Source organism: Akebia trifoliata, chromosome 10 (genome assembly GCF_017979445.1).
Source record: "Akebia trifoliata isolate Shusen 1 chromosome 10, ASM1797944v1, whole genome shotgun sequence".
Taxonomy (NCBI): Eukaryota; Viridiplantae; Streptophyta; class Magnoliopsida; order Ranunculales; family Lardizabalaceae; genus Akebia; species Akebia trifoliata.
Genome location: NC_141384.1, coordinates 27,760,056 through 27,779,411, shown reverse-complemented (window position 1 = coordinate 27,779,411; position 19,356 = coordinate 27,760,056). Strand labels below are relative to the sequence as shown.

Genomic DNA, 19,356 nt, shown 5'->3' with positions numbered 1-19,356 from the left:
ATTTACGCCTATCCATCTCAACTGTCCCATCTCTACTACAGAGCTTTCATTGCACATTTGATAAATAAAATGATTTAAATAAGATAGCAAGAAAAGATCTAAAGATACGTGCTTAAATAAAAGCTCCAAAAATGATCGAATCACTAACACAAATGCATAAACAACTCAGCTGTTCCACCATGGGCCAACTCACATAGATTAGATGGGGCAAATTTAGATCGGGTAAGGGCTTGTTTGTTACAGATTCCAATTTCTGTTTCAGAATTTTGTGCCTAGGAGAAACAGAAACTCAAGAGTCTGGGAAGCTATGTCCAGGAGAATCTTGTTTGTTACAAAAACTGACATACAAAAAAATAGTGGAGAAGTCGAATTGATTCTATTGATTGATCAAATATGTTAAGAAGAATGAGGGGTGAAATCAATTTCACCCAATACGTTTTTCAGTGTTTGGTTCTCATAGTGGCTTGCGCACGAAATCAGCCTCATAAGCCATTACCAAAAAACATGCTTTTCTGACTTTTTCAGCTCAAAACACAAAAACCCACCAAAAAAAAGCTGTGACAAACATACCCTAAGTCATTTTGGTATTATTCGTGAAAGAGGTAAAATGCCATAACCAAAATGTACCTTCTTTCTGGTTCACAGATTAGAGAAAAAAAAAGAAGAAAACAACTATAAAATTGTCTGAGACAAGTCATCTTGGCACCGTTGGTGAACAGGCAAAACTGAGATTTGAAACCATGCCTAAGCTGCCTTGATAGGTGCAAGAAGTATAAGAGGCAATGGCATTCTCAATCACTGATTATCATAGAAAAATTTTCTTTCGCATATTGTTCAAGGAAATTTTGATGCAAATGCATTTCAATAGATAACATAACACAACAGATTGTTTTGTTGGGGTTCACAGAAAGAACCTCAACACGGCCATATTATCTACTCTTTCGAGTGTAATTTCAGGCTCTGGAAACAGGGTACAGTGATAAAGATAGAAAACCAATTTAACACATCTTGGAATAACAAATCGAACGACTACCAGAACCATTCACTTCTTGCGTCCACCGCTTTTGCATTGGTTGAGACTAGAGGCATTGTTCCATATAGTGAAACAAAATCATTTAGGCATTTAATCCTCCTCTTACTGTGGCCTTTCAGACTGCTGATTCCCGATGATCCAATCTCGTAAATCTTTCCTGCAATTCCATATATTTATGCAATTAAATTTCCATAATTTCCCAAATTTCTGAAATTCAACGTTCCCTTTTTGTTTTTGTTTTTTTTTTTGGGCAAGATTTCCATCGAAATCACTATTCATTTCATGGAATTTACACTGAATAATGTATTTTTTTTTTCTTTCAAGTTATGATAATATAAATTGCATTCTTTCCTAAAAATTGTCAATATTAAGGAAAATGATCCTCTCAAAAATGTAAAACCCATCCAAACACTATCATTTCCTAAAAATTCAATCCTACATCATAGAAGGTACAAATAGAATAATCATCAATATTCTTATTATTTAAAAATATTTTTATTTTAATAATAAAACTAAAAATGTATAAAATTACGTAATCTAAGTAGTTCATAGACTGCATAATGCACACAATGTCTAAATGAAGTGAGATTAAAGATGCAAAGGCTCCGAAAATGCCAGAATCGAGAATATACAAGGGTTGGAAATAGGTTGAGTTTGTGAGGCAGTTAATAGCTGATCAAGTACTGGACTAAAGCTAAATGTGCGTTAATGAAATATGGCATCTATATTATGCCTTCATGTACTCAAAATAGAATAAATACTCATAGGTACATGTAACATGGCATTATTTTCATTTATGCATATATAGCTATTTAGGCAGCTACGGTTAGACCCAAAGATACCTAAGCGAACGTGTGACAAAATGCCACAAACATTCATTTTTTCTAATATGGTTGTTTATGAGAGTTGCTATTTGCACCCCAACTTTTACTTATCCCCATTGCTTGAATTATTTCTCACACCCCAATTAAAGATTAAAACACACTCCTCAAACATTACAAAGGTTTGGCTCAAATTACAATCTAACATTTTTTTTTAATCAAACAATTTTAGTAGTTGTTCACAATTATAATCAGGCTCATATAAAATCCTAAAGCCAAAAAATAGAAGAGCAAAAAAGAAAGCTTCTATTGGCATCCCAACTTTTACTTATTCTCAACCATTCACTTATTTTCTTTATTTTTAATTGGAGTATAATAAGTAAAAGTTGGGATGCCAATAGCAGCTCTCTTGTTTATTGTAGTGTGATTATCTAGGAAAGTGTTCCCAAGCTTGCTATCATTACCTATATCAGAAATATTCACGGTATCAGAATCTCAATAGTGTCATCATTTTCTTGAAAAAAATACCTAATTTCCCAAGTGAGTCGAAAATTGCTCTTTCCCAGGATATCAAAAATATTCTCGATATCAGAATTTAATACCGTAACTTCAACGGAAATTAGGAGACACACACACACAAAGATGTCAAGAACATAGATCGTCGTTCAAATGGGGCCATGAGTAGTAGTAGTTACCTTTAACCCAGATTGGAGGAGCACCTGTGGCATTGGCAACAAGCAGAGACATTGCGATGTCTTCACAATTTCTGAAAGAGAACATAAAGGAAACATTTAACATAGACATAAAAACACATATATTTGTACACATACAAGCATATACTAAGATGAAATATCTACTATGAAGAAAAAGAAACTAATGTTCTAACCAAACCTTTCTCTAGTTACATAGTCATGTATAGATGAGGGCATCTTGTAAGTATATAATTCCAAGTACTTTTGTGGAAAAATGCAGCTTTTGAGAGGACCATACTGTAGGTTCCCATCCACCATACTGACCACCAACCTCCATATTTGTAATATGCAACACCATTATTCTGTCTCACATGAAGAAAACATATCAGAACTTCTGTGTGTGTGTAAAACTTCAAAAATATTCAAGTTAGTGAAGTGTGTCAATTTAAATGAACGACAGCAATACTCAATGACAATCGCTAGGGTGAAATTGCTCAGAAATAAAGGTAGAAGCTTCAAAAGAACCCTTTAGAATGACTGCTAAATATAATACTAGAAGGATGCAACAATTACATGGACATCCACGGAGACAATTTCCGTGCAAGCTAGAAGAATGGTTTCAAAGAGAAATAAATTTAAGATTGCAACATCTGACACATTTTTATTCATGAAAAAAAAAGGTGAGTAAGCTGGTAAGTGAGAATTCCAGGCTATGAATAGCTTTCAGATTTTAAAGAAATTTGATATCAGCTTAGGATATTCATAATCAAAAGATAAAGCATTCGGAAGAATGAAGACTCGACCCTTCTTTGATTGAGCAGAAATATTCCTATTAGCAATATTTACCCAAAAAGAGTAAATAAGAACATGGAATCATAGGTTTGGAAAGAATTATATAACTTTTATAGATAAAAAAAAAAAAAAAGAATTATGTAACTTCCCTTCACAATAAGTAATTAGGAAAAAAATATAATAAAAGAAGAAATACCTATCCATTAAAATTAAGAAACACAAAGACATAAACATGGTATCAGAGTTTGTGTAAAACCCCAGATTCCAATTAACTGGAAGAATCTGTTAACATAACCAGAGACATAGGAACAGCTAAGACAAAGTTCAATTTTTGAACAAAGAAATCTGATTTTTTTTTTTTGAATATAGGCTTAGTATGAAGATGGGGTCTTGATCCCATGTCCGTGGTATCACCACAAACACACTTTACAACCCCACCGAGGTGGTGTGGTAAATGTGATTTCATTTTCAAGATCACACCATTTGCTCAAGTATATGTACCACTATAGCACCACTATTTGTGTCTTTACTTGGAACCTATGTTACCTGGAAAAATGAGTACAAAAAATTGAGGTCGGGTATGGGTACAAGTGTTGGAGATGCTTGAACCCCATATATTAGGCAACTGGGGACACACCTACAAATATTTTCTAATATTATCTATTTTGATTATTTTATTTATAATTTTACAATACATTAATGATCTTTAGATTTCATTTTTTATATATATTTTTAAACAGTATATTAGCAACACTCAGGTAAAGCAAGCCGTATCTTATAAATCCCATACCCATATGTTCTATCGTGTTTGAACCAGATCCCAGGGGGTTGTGAAGGAATTAGATAATATAATATATGTAACTTAGTTACTTGTTCTGTAACCAATTATATAACTCTTACATGAGAAGACTGGTATGGTACTTCTAATTTCTCATTTCCCGTTTATAGTTTCAAAGCTTCCCTGAAACGATGAATCTTAAATCAACGAGCAAATCTACAAACGGCTGAATGAGTAGAATCAACCAAGAGCTGTGGCTATGTAGTTTGTGAGTATTGTAAGTGAGTCATCTTTAATGCTAAATGAACTCAACTCAAATTAATCTCTCTTTTGTGGTTTATTTTAAGCAATCAATATTACAATATAAAGATACTTACGTACCTCTTTATCCAGCCAATGCATCCGCGGAACAAATCCCACCATTGTATATGGAGCACTTTTCCACACGGCGAATGCAAAATCCAGAGTAGGGCATGGAACAACTACATCATCATCGATGGAAAAAATGGCATCTGTTCTTAAGTCCTCAATTGGCTTAAATCTATTATTCAGATTATCCTCCGCATTTAGATCAAACCTGAAGTTAGGTTTGTGAGCAGTTTGAGACTTTGATTGTACGATATTCCTGAGATAGGCTTTTAGACTGTCTGATGGAGGATCCGTTTCACTCCATACCACATGTATGGCATCAGCTCCACTACAGGATGCATAATGAGCCACGGCTTGCTTAAGAAGAGAATTTCGCTTCCACGTGTTAATCAGTACCGTGTAGCCACCCCTGCAAGAGACATATATAGCAAAGGGTATTCAAATTTCAAACAATAGGAAGATATATATAATGTTAATTGATAGCAAGGGCATTGCACCAACTCAATAAAATAAAATAAAAATTATAAAAAAGGGGAAACACATGGGAATCATGTTGGTATTAGAGATGAAATCATCATCATCATCAAGCTGTATCCCAAAAATGTGAGTTCAGCTGTTCAATTCTGTTTAATTCATGTCTTCTGTTTATTCAAGAGTTTTCATATTTGCTCTCACAACCTAAATCCAAATTCATTTTGGTCTTCCTCCTCTACTTTTTCTGACCCTTCAACTTGCACATTCCTTCTAACTAGAGCTTAGTCAGCCTTCGTTGCACATGATCATACCATCTCAAATGACTTTCCTTAGTTTATCACCTATTAGGGCTACTCCTACTTTTTCATGAAAGAGTTCGTTTATGATTTTATCTTTCCAAGTTATTCTATTCAGCTATTTCATCATCCTCATCTTTACTATGCTCAATCTACGAACCTGTTGTTTCTTGATTGCCCAATATTTAGCTCCAAACATCAAGCTGGTCTTACTGTTGTACTAGTGAACTCGCACCAATGAAGGACTAAAGAAGAATTTATTCCACATTGCATTGTCTCAAGATTGGAAATTAGGCAAAACAAGATTCATGTATTCAACCCATAGTTGGGCTAAAGCTATTTAGATGACGATGATGTTAACTCAAAAACTCATAATATTGAAGAGGACATTAATATTTATTAATGAAAGAAATGAATTTAGCATGAAATGGAAACAAGTAGAAAGTATAAGCTGCTAGTGTTTCCCGTAAAATTTAAGACACGAGAAAAGATATTCATGCAAGAAACAAAAATCATTTGCACTAAAAAGAACTTATAGATGAAGTTTATTGTTGAGATTATTCATCCATGCCCATGAAGATGCATAAAAAACACAAATTTTGGGTGCTAATCTTAAATTTGGACTCCACATATTCATGAGGTTATCATAAACTAGTACTCCACGTTTAAGCTTCAATAAAAAATATGCAAAGTACATCAAATCTATGCATATTCTAGTTCACTAGAAACAAAATGATTAAACATACAATTGTATGTGTGACTTTACAATGCTATTGAAATGTTTCTTGTAAACGTAATAGTAATATTCCAGCTTCAAAAGTTTATCACTATTATGTCTTGCTAGGCCTCCAATGCCTTCCATGGTTTGGTATGTCGTAAGCTGGAATAGATCACTCCAATGTAGCAAAATAATACCAGGGAACCAAAATGATAATTCAGTGAGTAGAAAAATAGAGAAGATAACCAACCACAAATGCTAAAAACCTTTCATGATTCACCACCAAGGGGCGGCACAACGATCTAGAACTTCACTATGAGGACTGACCAAATACAAGAGATAATTTTTTTTTTCCTACTCCCAACTAAACCCCTTCATTGAACTCTCAAAAGACATTGAACCCCAATTGGATCTGAACTCCCAAAGAAATCATTGATGCCCTCCCAATATCCAATACCCAAAACCCTCGATCAAGCACTCATCTAATGTTATGAGATGCCTAATACTCACACCCCCTCACTTATAGTGGAACCCAAGCCCTTGTACCCCCAAGGAGAGCATGTTTCCAATATGACATCATTGTCAATAAGATTGCAAGAAAAGTTAATGGTCATTTCATTGCAAAGCTTCCACTTTCAATTGTAAAAAAGGAAGGTGTTTTGGAATCTTATACCCTCTCCTATATGTTGGGTTGCATACTTTATTTTTCTTTTTGCTTGGCAAGCAAGTGGTTAGTGGTCAACAAGGTTTCGGACCTCGGACGTGGGATCAACACCCCACACACCTCACCAACTTAGCTAAGTTGGTACCCTCACGTTGGGTTGCTTACTTTCATGTGGGGAAGGATAGGAAAAAAAAATTGGAAAAAAAAAGCATTTTAGACTTTTACAGCACAAAGGCTCGAGCAACTCCCCCTCACCCCCACTACAGATACACCTAACCACCACAAATTGATGTATTGGGATTGAAACCATTTTAAGCTTTTACACCACAAATGCTTGACCATCTTCACGGTAACACATAGCTAAGATGAGCAAGACAACAAAAAAATATCTAGTTTTCCATGACTCATCTACCTTGTAGATGATCTCTCTATAGAAGGCTCAAATGGGAGAGTAGGAATTACCATTATTTCGTCAAGTCAATAATTTAAAAAAAAACAGCTTTATTAGGATTGGAAAAATGGTACATTATAATGATTATCCATCAATCTATGACGATGCCAGTTTGTTAAGTTGGTTAAAGTCTGTGAATGTTGATACCATGACATGGGTTCAAATCCCACCTTCACCAACCAATTACCAAGTACTAACTGGCTTGTTTATCACAAAATAATAATAAATAAATAAATAAATAACATGATTTATTGATATGAACTCTTCAAGGGGAAAACCTCAGAAAAATAGTAAAAAAGTTACACAATCTATTTATATGACCTGTTCAATGTGGCGGCTCTCTTTACATCTTATCTCTTTAAGAGGGGCAAAACCTCCTAATAACTTCTCCAAAAATATTTTTTCTTTTCTTTCAAGCTAAATCCTTAAATTCTTATTTATAATTTATTTCCAAAAAACAACATAGGAAAGTCAAACAAACCTAATCCATCAAATCTCTATGAATTCATGTGTAAGATATTAAATTCCAAATCTAATGAGTACTAAAATTATTTTAATTACTAAATACATCTCATTTTAGCCTTTTTTTTTTTTTTTTTCAGATTTCATTATCAAAAAATCCGATCTCAAGCTTTTGAAAAAAAAATCACCAAAAAAATGAGTTTATTTTCGAAGATCAAATCAGAAGTACCTCGAAGGAGAAGCAACCGAAGAAGGGTAGTGAGGGTTCCAACCCATCAGAGAAGCGATTCTCGAACCTATAAAGAACAAAACTAAGAGAAAACATAGAGAGAGAAGTAGTTTGATCTTCGAAATCCCGAGAATCTGTCTGATTCTACGAATCAGAAGCGGAGATCGGTTACTGTACACGCCAACTCTCGCAGCTTTCTCTTTAGCCGGAGAATAAAGACTGTTACTAACGCCACTGATGGCCGCCATGGCCCACCTCCATCAATTGGACGGTCAAGATCTGATCACAGATGATCGTGTAATTCAGCTTGTATACAGCGGTGATTCACTGGAACAGTTTCTCGTTTTCCTTTGTTTGTTGCTGGATTTGTTGGCGGTGGTCGATATGGTCGTTTGCTGATTTGTAATTGTTAAAGGAAAATAGAATGACTGTAAATGCTCATTGTAATGTTAAAAAAGACATTTGTATCCTTTCGGGTATCTTACTAACCTGAAATCTGCTTACGTCATGTCGAAGAAAAATCAATAGATGTGGACACGTGTTACTTTCATACTACGTTGTTATTTCACCGAAAGAAAAGAAGGGAGCATAAGTAGGTGCGATCCATGTGCATCAAATTTGGATGTCCCACGTTTTTGGTACTCACATGATATGGCGGATCGGTGCTTTTAACTTTAATGATTAAGATTATAATTGTAATAGAGTCCACCCTTTACGTGGACATCCTCTGTTGTTTTAAGGGTAAAAATGAAAAAATAATAAAATTTGAGGGATATTATTAAAAAATCTTGAATTGAAAGGAGAAAAAAAAATATAATAATATTAAAAGGGTACTATTAAAAAAAGAAGAAATTAGGGGAGAGAAGTGTATACATAATAAATTTGAAAGGGTGAGAAAAATAATAAAATGAAATCACTATTGATAATAGATGGGATGTTTATCCCTCACAAGTGAGAAAGATTTAATTAAAAAATCTTTGAAGTTGAAAAGATAAAAGAAGAAAGATAATAAAATTAAAAGGGTATCATTGAAAAAAGAAAAGAATATGGATGATGAAAATAAAAACAATAAAATTGAAGGGAGAAGATAACAATAATAAAACAAGGTTACAAAAAGATGTTTATCTCCTACAAGTGGATCCTATCATTGTATTTTATAATATATATATATATATATATATATATAGAGGTGATTTACACATACTCTCTTAATTCTGGTGATATTTGAGATAGCCTTATATGTTGACACCTCAATCATCTACGAGGGACTAACAGGGATCCGCTAGTCGTCGGTTGGATCCCAACTTTAAAAAGCACATTCTTTATTTTTTATTTTATAATCTTTATCTTAATTTACTAATTTGCACAAATTTTAAAAGATTTTATATATATATTTTAAGGGATCACTAATCCAAAAGTGATGAGATATACTTATAAACAAAATGGAGGGTGCAAATAAAGAGAGTGACTTTTTTTGTGAACATGTTAGAGGAGAAAATTAACAAAAGAGTGCAATCTTTCTATTTATATTTTTAAATGATGAAGTGTGTATTTGAGTCAAAATACAATGATTTATTTAATAGTGGATAAGACTCTCAAAGTTCATGTCATTTTCCACATTTCCAAGGGGCATATATAATCTTTTGAAAAGGCATTTATCTATAACATTACAATGACCCAACACTACATCATCTCCTCTTCCATCCAATTCATAGGTAGACATGTTTATTTCTCATTGGTCATTAGACAATACGGCATTAGCCTGTCTTTCGATACTTGTCCTATCACGACGTCCCAACTAGAAATTTAGAGAATTCATAAAACAATAACTATCACGACGTCCCAACTAGATATTTAGAGAATTCAAAAAACAATAAGAGGACACCACGTCTCTTCATACCCACTTGTTTTCATTTTTCTAGATTTTTTGACAAAAATATATGGAAAGATCGACTAAAAACTTGATAAAAAGACTTGTCTAGATGATTTCAAACCAAAAGAACTATCATTGATTGATTTTCATTAAATTTTTTTTGAAAAACCTTAATTTTTTGCACACATCTTCAGAATGCTTGAAAACAATTTTTTCTTCCTTCTCAGATCCTTTATGTCGGAATGAAATCTCCAAAACTCGATTAGGGCACATTTAGCTTTTCAATCGTGAGAAAGGAAGGGAGTGAGGGTTAGAAATTGATTAGAAAAAGAAATTATACTAAATAGACTATTAAGAGAATCCCTAAAATTTAGGCACTAATTAAAAATAAATCCCTTCACCTAGGTCCTCCAAGTAATTTTTCCAAAACTAAAATCCATCTTTATGTATGACATTTTTTGAATTGTAAATTTTGCTTCAAATTTTATTTTACTAGGACCATTTTCTTGAGGAATTCATATACTCTTGAAAACGAATTCCCTACCATCAGACAACCTTTGATTCTATCTCCAAAATTCGTCACGTTCAACTTATATGATAATTTTTTTTATCCCCATTTTCATTCAAGGTTCCACCTCCTTAAAAACCTTCAAATCTTGAGACGATGAATTTTTCTTTTATAAAAAAAATCAAGGATTTTGTATAGAAGGATAAAAATAAGTCCAAATTCGATTTAAAAATGAATTAATGATAGAGGTTTGAAAAGTTTAAAGATAGGCAAATTGCTTAAAGAAAAAAAAAACCAGACACCTCAACTTTCACTTATTACACCCAATTAAAAATAAGTGAATATTGAGAATAAGTAAAAGTCAAGGGGCCAATAAAAACTCTCAATTTTTATTTATTTTTTATACATTTCTATTTTTTAGGTTTATTATTTTACATAAACCTAATCATAATTTTCATAAATGCAAAAAGTACTGAAGTTGTTTGAATGAGGGGTATACTGCTAGGATTATAATTTGAGCCAAACCTTTCTAATGTTTGAAAAATGTGTTTTAATCTTTAATTGGGATGTGATAAGTAATTTTAGAAATTGGACTGTAATAAGTAAAAGTTGGGGGGTGCTAATAACAACTACCAAGGAGTTGAATTCGAGGGCATATTAAGGCTGTGTTTGGATTGAGAGAAACGAAGGGAAGGGAAGAGAAAACAGCACCCTTTCCCCTGTTTGGATTGTTAAGTGAGGAGGGAAGAGAAGAAAAACGGAGGGAAAGGAAGGGAAAAAAGTGCAAATTTTGTTCCCTCCAAAAATGGAGAGACGCAGAGGGAAGAGAAGAGAGCTCAATTTTTGTTCCAAATTTGCCCTTATTCTTTTCAAAATTTTCAAAATTTATTTATATTTACAGGTCATTTATTACTACATACACCCCAAATGATAAAACACATTAATGAGAGAAACTCAGCCACTTTGACTGCAGTTTGCTTTACTTTATTAAGATATGGTGACTTAGTGATGTTGGTTTGGTTCATTTTTCGGATGGGTAAACATTGGGTAGTCCCACTAACATAACAGCTCCCTTACTACTACAATCAGAACCATCCATTTTGTTTTGTTTTATTTTATTTTACTATTATTGTTTTTAATTTAGAATTATTTGATTATGATTCTAAGAATCAAATGATCCTGAACCCATTTAAATATATGCTACGTGGTTCGAACCATCCAATGAATTATGCAATGGTCTAATAAGAGTGTTCTAACATAAACTAGCCTAACTGGATATTTTTATATTAAATTTTTTTATAGAAATGTTTATAATCTATTCAGCCAAATAATTACACTCCATTCACATTGAAATTAAGGATTTTTCTTGAATCGTCTTCTTTTACTTTAATAGAAAATTGTAACATCAAAACTATATAATTAAGGTTTGATTATTAAAAGAGGACCTCTTTCGCAAAATTCTCATCCCAATATGATTTTTTTTTTCCTTTTTTCAATTTTTGTACTTGAAATGGGTTCATGGCATGAAGGTAGAGCCACTTTTTATGACTTAATTCCATCAGTTTGTTTGCAAAATCTCATCGTACCATAGTTTCTATCCAATTTTTAAATTGCTGATTTTCATGGAAAATGAATTGATACATATTTTTTTTGGCTCTCTAAACAATGAATTACGTCAATGTCCAAATGTCCACCAAAATCTCTCGTGTATCCATATGGAATTCATGGCAGTAGCTATGAGGGCGAAACCCAAGGAACCTTGGTGGACTGGTGGATCAGAAACAGATCAAGTGCATGGGGCGTCGATTGAAAGAGTAGATATTCTTATATGTGAAAAGTACATCTTGAACATTCATTCCATGTCTAATAAACTCTTAAGAACAGTCATTTTGCTTTCAGCTTCTGTCAGATATTTGCTTAAGTGCTTTTCTAGCCTTCACCAAATATTAATTTGCATGTCAAAAGCACTTTTAAATGCCAAAAAAGGGAGAAAAAGTCTCCAAAGGACTTCCCAAACATTAAGTTAGTTTTGACCACCACAAAGTAGAACAGGTGAGAAACCAGCTCTCATCAATGGCTACATGACTTGTTGAAGGTTCGAAAATATTGATCCAACAATGCTTAAACTAGAGAAGATCTATTACTCATCATTCTGCTTCAGCTAAACCAAACAAAAGCACAACAAACAAGCAAACAAACTATGCTAGAAACAAATACTTCTACACTTCTCATCTCATGTTCATGAAATCAAATGGGTCAGACTCAGGTCATGCTCCTCAAAAAATGCTTCGAACAAATCTTCCTCTTGAGATTAGGTGATAAGAAAAGTTATCCAAAAAGTAGATGATGCTTCTCAATTATAGTTTTAGGTTGAGATCCACACCATTCCCAGTCTCACCTCTTTGATCATTTGAGGTTGCTTTAAAATGGCCTATCTGCTGCCCATTTGGGGGAAAGAAATTGTAAAAGGGCTGTCGATGGATTGATCCGCCTGCTCGGAAGATTGGGTCTTCGGTATACCCCTTCAATTAGCACAAAAACACATAGTTATCGACAACTTCACCATTAGAATTGCAATATTGGACTGAAATGAGATTTTATCAAGAGGTAAGGGCGAGCACGTGAAGTGTGGGTTAGGCGTACGTCACGGGTTCGATTTTTCTCTTAGATTTTTCTCATGATTTAACTGGGGGACCATGGCGGTGGGTTGTTGTGGTAGTCCTTCCCGAGATTAGTCGTGGTGCTCGCAAGTTGGCCCAGACACTCGGTTAGCAAAAAAAAAAAAAGTAAAATAATAATATAATAATAATAATAATAATAAATAAATAGTGAGGAAGATGAATGAGATGTTAATTGATCAATCCTTAGTAATCTCTTTTAAATAAGAATATTTTGTATCATTGTACAAGTAGAATTTTGTTTTTTTATATTATGAAGGGTATAATAGTCATTTGACAATAATAATTTCTCTTCTCTTCTCTTATGAATCCTAACCAAACAGGAGAAACTTGATTTTTTCTCTTCTCTTCTATTTTAATCCAAACAGGGTGAAGAGAAACTAGTCTTCTCTTCCTTTCTCTTCCCTTCCCTTAATGAATTTCTCTTCCCTCAATCCAAACACAGCGTAAGTCATTTTGACCAGTTTTTCATAAAATCATGTTAATATCGCACGTGGTAACATTGTTCCTAAACACTCACCTACACGTGTTCAAGCGGATGGAGATTGGAAACTCGACTCTGGAGGACTAGAGAGAGAAAGAGAAAGAGAGAGAGAGAGAGAGCACTGTAGGAGAGATCCGAACTCTAATTCAAGATTTCAAGTTGAAGTGTTGAACTCTTCTTCTTTCTTCATTTTTTTTTTTTTGGTGGGGGGGGGGGGGGGGGGGGGGGGGGAGGGGCTGTAAATTGTTAGAGATTTAATTATATAATAATCAGATTCAGTAGAGAGAGAGAGAGAGAGAGAGAGAGAGAGAGAGCAATGGAGGAGGAGAGAAGTGGGAAGATCGTCAGTGCGGAAGAAGTGATCACAAAGCTTAAAGACGAAGGTGATTTCGATAAGCTTCGACTCAAGGCCATTCGAAAGCTCAAAGAAAACGTAAAACTTCTCCCATCTCTCATCCATTTTTTTTTTCTAATAATTTCTAGGGTTTCATTATTATTATTCAATCTCAATTTTCTATATCTATAACTAATTAATTATGGTTTCTACAAATTACAATTATAGCCTCATGTTCGTCTCCATCATCCCCAATGTACAATGCAAATGAAAAAATTGATATTTTTATTATTTTATGGATTAATGATTTATGGGTTTGATTCTACATCTTTTTAATATATTGATATAGATAAATGGCTCAGGTTCTGTTGATCCATGAAATATGATTCAAAACACATACAATCTTGATCGTCTAAGCACAAAATCTAACGATTGGGGCTTATTCTCGGGATAAGTATCAATGTGATATGTTTTATCGGATACGTATAAAATCCCAATCATTGGATTTTGTGTTTTTTTTTCTTGCTTTCTTGGGTCAACGGCTTTCCGGATAATTCAAATCAAAGCAATTGGATGTCCATTTATGTAGAAAAGCTAAAATGGTTGAAGCTCCTATTGACATTGCTTGTGTAAGTGCAAGATTGATTTTACGTGTAAGGGGGTGTCATTGCAATAGTTCGAATGGGGAAAAAGTGGGAGATATGTAGGGAGAATTCCATGAGATAGAAAACTCAAGGATGCAGATGAGGCAAGGGAAGAAAGAAGAGTCATATACTCACCACCGTCTCACACGCTAAAGCCGTCTACACACATCAATGGGTTGGAGTAATTTGTTGTCATTATAACTGAGATCTCTTATGATACGGGATTCTCCAACAACACATGCAAATTATGTTCTCTTTTTTTGGTAAGTTAAAATTTTTTATTGAAAAAGAGAGAAGGGGTCAAGGTGACCCCCAAGAGTACAAGAGGGAAAAAAAAAAGCACCCCCTTTAATTTGCTTCCAAATTACAAATAGTCTCCCACCTTACAACAAAGTCCTAAAAAAAGATCCCCTTAAATTCTTTAAACATCTTTCCCCAAAAAAACAACAAACCAAGAATTGATAAAATGAGATCTTGTAACTAAAGCTCTTTTCCATAACCCCCAGCGTATTATGTTCTTCTCCAATCTAAGGAAGTATTATTTTTTTATAGCTCAAGCTAGGGTATTCTCTCAAATTTTCATGTTGCATCACAACTCTGGTGCATATATGTGATCAAGGGTCGGATAGGGCAACCCCTAAAAGCAATGTTCTGTGGTTTTTGCCTCACACTAGAATTGTGGGCGGAAAGAAGATAGTCCAAGAAAATATGATTTGTTTGGCAATTTGAATGTAGGGGCTTTGGAAGGAAAGGAGTGGGGGTTAGCAAATACAGTGACAAGGAGAGTTAATGTAACACGTTTGCTAGAGTTTCAAAGCTATAAACAATAAAGGTAGATGTTTTTGTTGGGAAATTAGGTAAGGATTCAATAAATAGTTTTATATGTGTTATAAGAGTAAATCAATAGTCTTTTGTTAATTGAACTAGTCCTAGGAGAAGAGATGGCTAATTTCATTAGTTGCTAATGCACCCAAGAGGATTAAATGAGAGCATTAAGAGACAATTTTGTAAAGAGCTGGATAGATTGTTATAGAAAATTCTAGATGGAGAGAGAATGTTTACTGAAACGGATTTGAATGAGCTATAGGAAAATATTATTATAAGATATGAGAGGGTGAATGGAAGACAAGGAATTGTAGAAATAAATATATGGGGGTCACGGTGCTTGCATTTTCCATGACATATGATCTTCTATTGAAAATTTTCAAATAAGTACTTTAAGAAGAAATTTGGCATTTAATTTATTCTTCTTTGGAAATGATGTAATGTTGATTGATGAGATTAGAAATGAATAAAAGAAAAACTAGAACAATGGATGGATATTGTTGAAACCTGGGGTTCTAAATGTACGACATATTCATGTTATATGCAGTACAACTTTGGTAAGAATTCACAAAGGGATTAGCTAGTTAAGATATCAGGGTACGAAATACCTCCCAAGCAGCCATTTTTTGTTATCTAGGTTCAATTATCCACAAAGTGGAAGCAAGGGAGTTTTAAGATGATGTTGTCGATAGAGAACAATTAAAACAAAGAAAAAAAGAAATTAGTACAAATGTGCTACACTGCCTACACCCGTCAATCAATAAACATGTTAATAGATTGAGTATCGTAGAGTTGGGGATGTTGTGTAGGATGATTGGAAAAGCTAGGAAAGACAAAATTTTAAATTAATACATCAAGGATTTCCTGTAGAAGCCTCAATGGGGATAAAATGAAATAAAGTTACATTGAAATGGCTTGGATACGTACAGAAAGAATAATGCTAGTACACTAGTGAAAGGGAACACTGTGATGTTTGGTTAAAGACTATAAAATGGCAAGAAGAAGGTTGAAACGACAAGGATTGAGATAGTAAGGAAAAATCTGGAAAAAAAGATACATTTTTTAACAAGAGATGAAACTATAAATAATTGGAGTGATGAAACAAGATTCATGGTGCCAACCCTAAATAGTTGGTATAAGACTTCGTGAGCAATGGAGAGCACAACCCCCATGGCACCAGTTATTGAACATTATCCGGTTGCTACACGGTGTAGCACATTTGTTAATCAAGAAGAATGAAACTGTACATCTTATTTGCTGTATCTAACATATTTGCACAAGTCTAGATTTTATAATATGTCTGGCACGATTATTGTGGTTAATATATGTTTTGGAAATGTTAAAGCTTGCTGACCCAAAACTTTCCCTCAACATCTTAGTAGTGTATAAATGGTTACGGTCATTGAATTTTTTGTTGTTACATATGTTTTTCAATCCTCAAATTACCGTATCATGGCTACATATTATATATCTAAAATTCAAGTTTATGCCTTATATATGCTAAGTAAAGCATTCCACTGCAGGAAGAAATGCGAAATAACATTATTTCAGCAGTGAAGCAGTCAGCAGCACTTAATCGTGCAGGAGCCGAGAACTTGAAACCTAGACAACTTTCTGATGCCATCTATGAAGAGATTAGGTAATTTGGGGAATCTCTGGAGTCTCTTCAATTCTCATTGCTCTTTTCTTGTGTTGTTGTCTGTCTTGAAGAGGACTCAAACCTCCACACTCTTTAGCACGAGATTTTGAGTCTCGTGTGTCTACCATTTCACCATCAAGGCATCTTGAAAGTGAATCGTATTCCATGAATATGATATCTATCTAGTGTGATGTATGGAATATATGGCATGACTAATCGATAGAAATACTCTAACACTCCGCCTCTTGGATTAATAGTCGGTGGAATACTAGGCAATCCAAAACTTTTTTGACTTATATTCAAGAAAAAGAACATTTTAGAAAAATTCAAAGAATTAGAAGAACTATTCCTTTTGGATGAAATGATAAAGGAGTACCGGGAGAAATATATGTAAAAAAGTTTTGCCATATTTTATCATCTCATAAATATGAGTCAGGGATATACGGATATATCCATTTCATGTCAAAACAGATCCTTTATTTGTACATTGGGTCCTTTAGAGAATCCCTTTTTAGAAAGATTATCCTTGTCTCTGTTTATGCCTCGGGTTGGAACAAATTACTATAATTCGTCCCCGCCTACGGATCAGTCGACATTTTTCACGGAGGCCCTTATTTTTGTATTTGTCATTCCTCCCATGAAACACTTTCAAATTGTGGGTATTGTGTAGTTGACATGTTCTTGGTTCTGCTAAATAGGCTGCATCATGAATGAAATTATTACGTTCTTGTAATGAACTTGATTTTGATTGCGAAAGTACAAAATGCCATTTAATTGGAACTTTTGCTTTTGTAATTGACGTCGACAGGAATAGAGTGATGGACCAGATATCTGGGGCATTGTGGGAAGTAATTAGATCAACTGATGGGATGAAAAGTGAAATCAGTGAGACTGTACAATCCGTCTACAGTAGAATACTGAACCCAAATGGAAAGGAAGTAGTGGATGACTTACCTTCATCCCCACTTGACCCAACACTAGCTGACAAGGTGGTTTCCAACAATTGTTCTCTCACAATCTCTCCGTGTGGAAGAGAAGAAAATTTATCCGATAGTGAACCAAACGAGCCACCAGGCTTCTCTATGTGCAATTATCAGCAAACCAATAATTGCCTAGAAGAACACAAAGAGGAGACTCAGCAGCTACTCATGCCTCATGACCATGGACTTGGGGTAGAACAAAAGGAAGAGATTCACTGTCAGCCAGGTGTGTCACCCTCTAATAATGATCCTGATCTCCCACCGGGCTTCGATACATTTGTAGATTGTGAGAAGCCATGCGATGGTAGTGACGAGGACCCTGATGTCCCTCCTGGTTTTGGTTAACCATCAAGCAATCCACCTTGTTGGTGCATCTTTCATAATATCCATCTGATATATTTTTAATTTTTTTTGCATCATCCCATGTTTGGAGGGCCTTTCAAGGAAATGATTCCTTAAACATACTTACTGCAGATACTTATCAGGATAAAAAAAGCCCTAGTGAAGATTGTTTTAGACTTTTCTTATGAAGTGTATCACATTTTTTGTTTTTTGATATCTATTATGTGATTATTTACAGTATCTATGTTGGTGTCATATTTGAATTCTCAAAAGCTCTGATTAAACCATGAAAATAATATACTTGTGGAAGAGTAGAGTTCGTTACAGTTGAGAAAATTTGTCATCATTGTCATCTTTAGTCTTAATAAAAATAGTGAATCTTTTCTAAACACCAGAATCCATTGTTATTTTTTCATCTTTTTGGAGCTTAAACGTGCACCCCCGTGTTCTTTTTTCACTGTTCTGTTATAGATGCCCTAGTTGTCCATCTCATTTCTTCCATACTTGTTTTATGACTGTCCAGTCTTACATTACATAAAGCACCATTGGTTGGTCATATCGTTATTTCATAAAAATCTTCGACAAAATTTTATTGGTGCATGTTGAAGTATTTTAGATTAGAATGCTTGACATATTTCTGACCCTTCAAAGAACTTGATTTCACTTTTTAAACCATATAGCTAATTAGTTGATCAAATGATATTGGATTGTCATTATTGTCAAAGCCTTTTCCATAAGATTTGGAGTTGACAAGATGAATCATGTTCATTCCACTTTGTCTAGAGCCACATTTCTATTACTTACTGACGGAGTTTGGATTTGGTTACTCTGTTCACAAACACTCTTTTTTGGTCTTAATCTCGCTGTTCTATAACATTCAATTTAAATATTTTTCCCTACTGAAACTGCAATTGGTGATGGTTGAACATGCAAAATTGTCTATTGACTCTCTCTTATTAGCTCATCTAGCAATTAAGAAGTTACATTTGATGGTTAAAATCATAATGGTCCATCAGATAAGAAACAAGCTCACATATCAAAAGGTCCTGATTGGTACAAGTTTTCGTCACGTTCAAATAAATCCACTTAGATAGCCTTTTGCCTCAAGTGTACAAGAGGAGAGGACAGAACTCTGCCCTTTATATAAAGTCAAGGTTTAGTAGCTATTTGACATGGTAAGAAGTTATTTCCAAATTCAGGCACGCAAGGTTGGAGCACATTCAAAGATTCAGATATCAAATTTTTTGAGCAGAAACTAATCTACAAAACA

The 19,356-nt window shown here is 34.1% G+C and overlaps 1 protein-coding gene and 1 pseudogene across 2 annotated transcripts; one reads left to right on the top strand and one right to left on the bottom strand.

The window, feature by feature from the left end:
* Positions 1-773: 773 nt before the first annotated feature.
* On the bottom strand, positions 774-8,183 carry LOC147393563 (glycosylinositol phosphorylceramide mannosyl transferase 1-like; annotated as a pseudogene). The gene is made up of 5 exons (XR_015181947.1): positions 7,780-8,183; positions 4,498-4,894; positions 2,746-2,908; positions 2,550-2,620; positions 774-1,190 (listed from the first exon to the last, which is right to left on the bottom strand). The product of XR_015181947.1 is annotated as a glycosylinositol phosphorylceramide mannosyl transferase 1-like (transcript).
* A 5,369-nt stretch (positions 8,184-13,552) lies between these two features.
* LOC147393562 (uncharacterized) lies at positions 13,553-18,412 on the top strand. Its single transcript, XM_086456949.1, has 3 exons — positions 13,553-13,755; positions 16,649-16,764; positions 17,573-18,412. Exons 1-3 carry the CDS (start codon positions 13,639-13,641, stop codon positions 18,087-18,089), a joined length of 750 nt encoding a protein of 249 aa, XP_086313075.1. The 5' UTR covers positions 13,553-13,638; the 3' UTR covers positions 18,090-18,412.
* Positions 18,413-19,356: the final 944 nt, after the last annotated feature.

Coding starts and splice junctions, on each gene's coding strand:
- LOC147393562 (XM_086456949.1), top strand. CDS start 13,639: ATGGAGGAGGAGAGAAGTGGGAAGATCGTCAGTGCGGAAGAAGTGATC. Junction 13,756..16,648: donor TTCGAAAGCTCAAAGAAAAC/GTAAAACTTCTC, acceptor ATTCCACTGCAG/GAAGAAATGCGAAATAACAT. Junction 16,765..17,572: donor GCCATCTATGAAGAGATTAG/GTAATTTGGGGA, acceptor TGACGTCGACAG/GAATAGAGTGATGGACCAGA.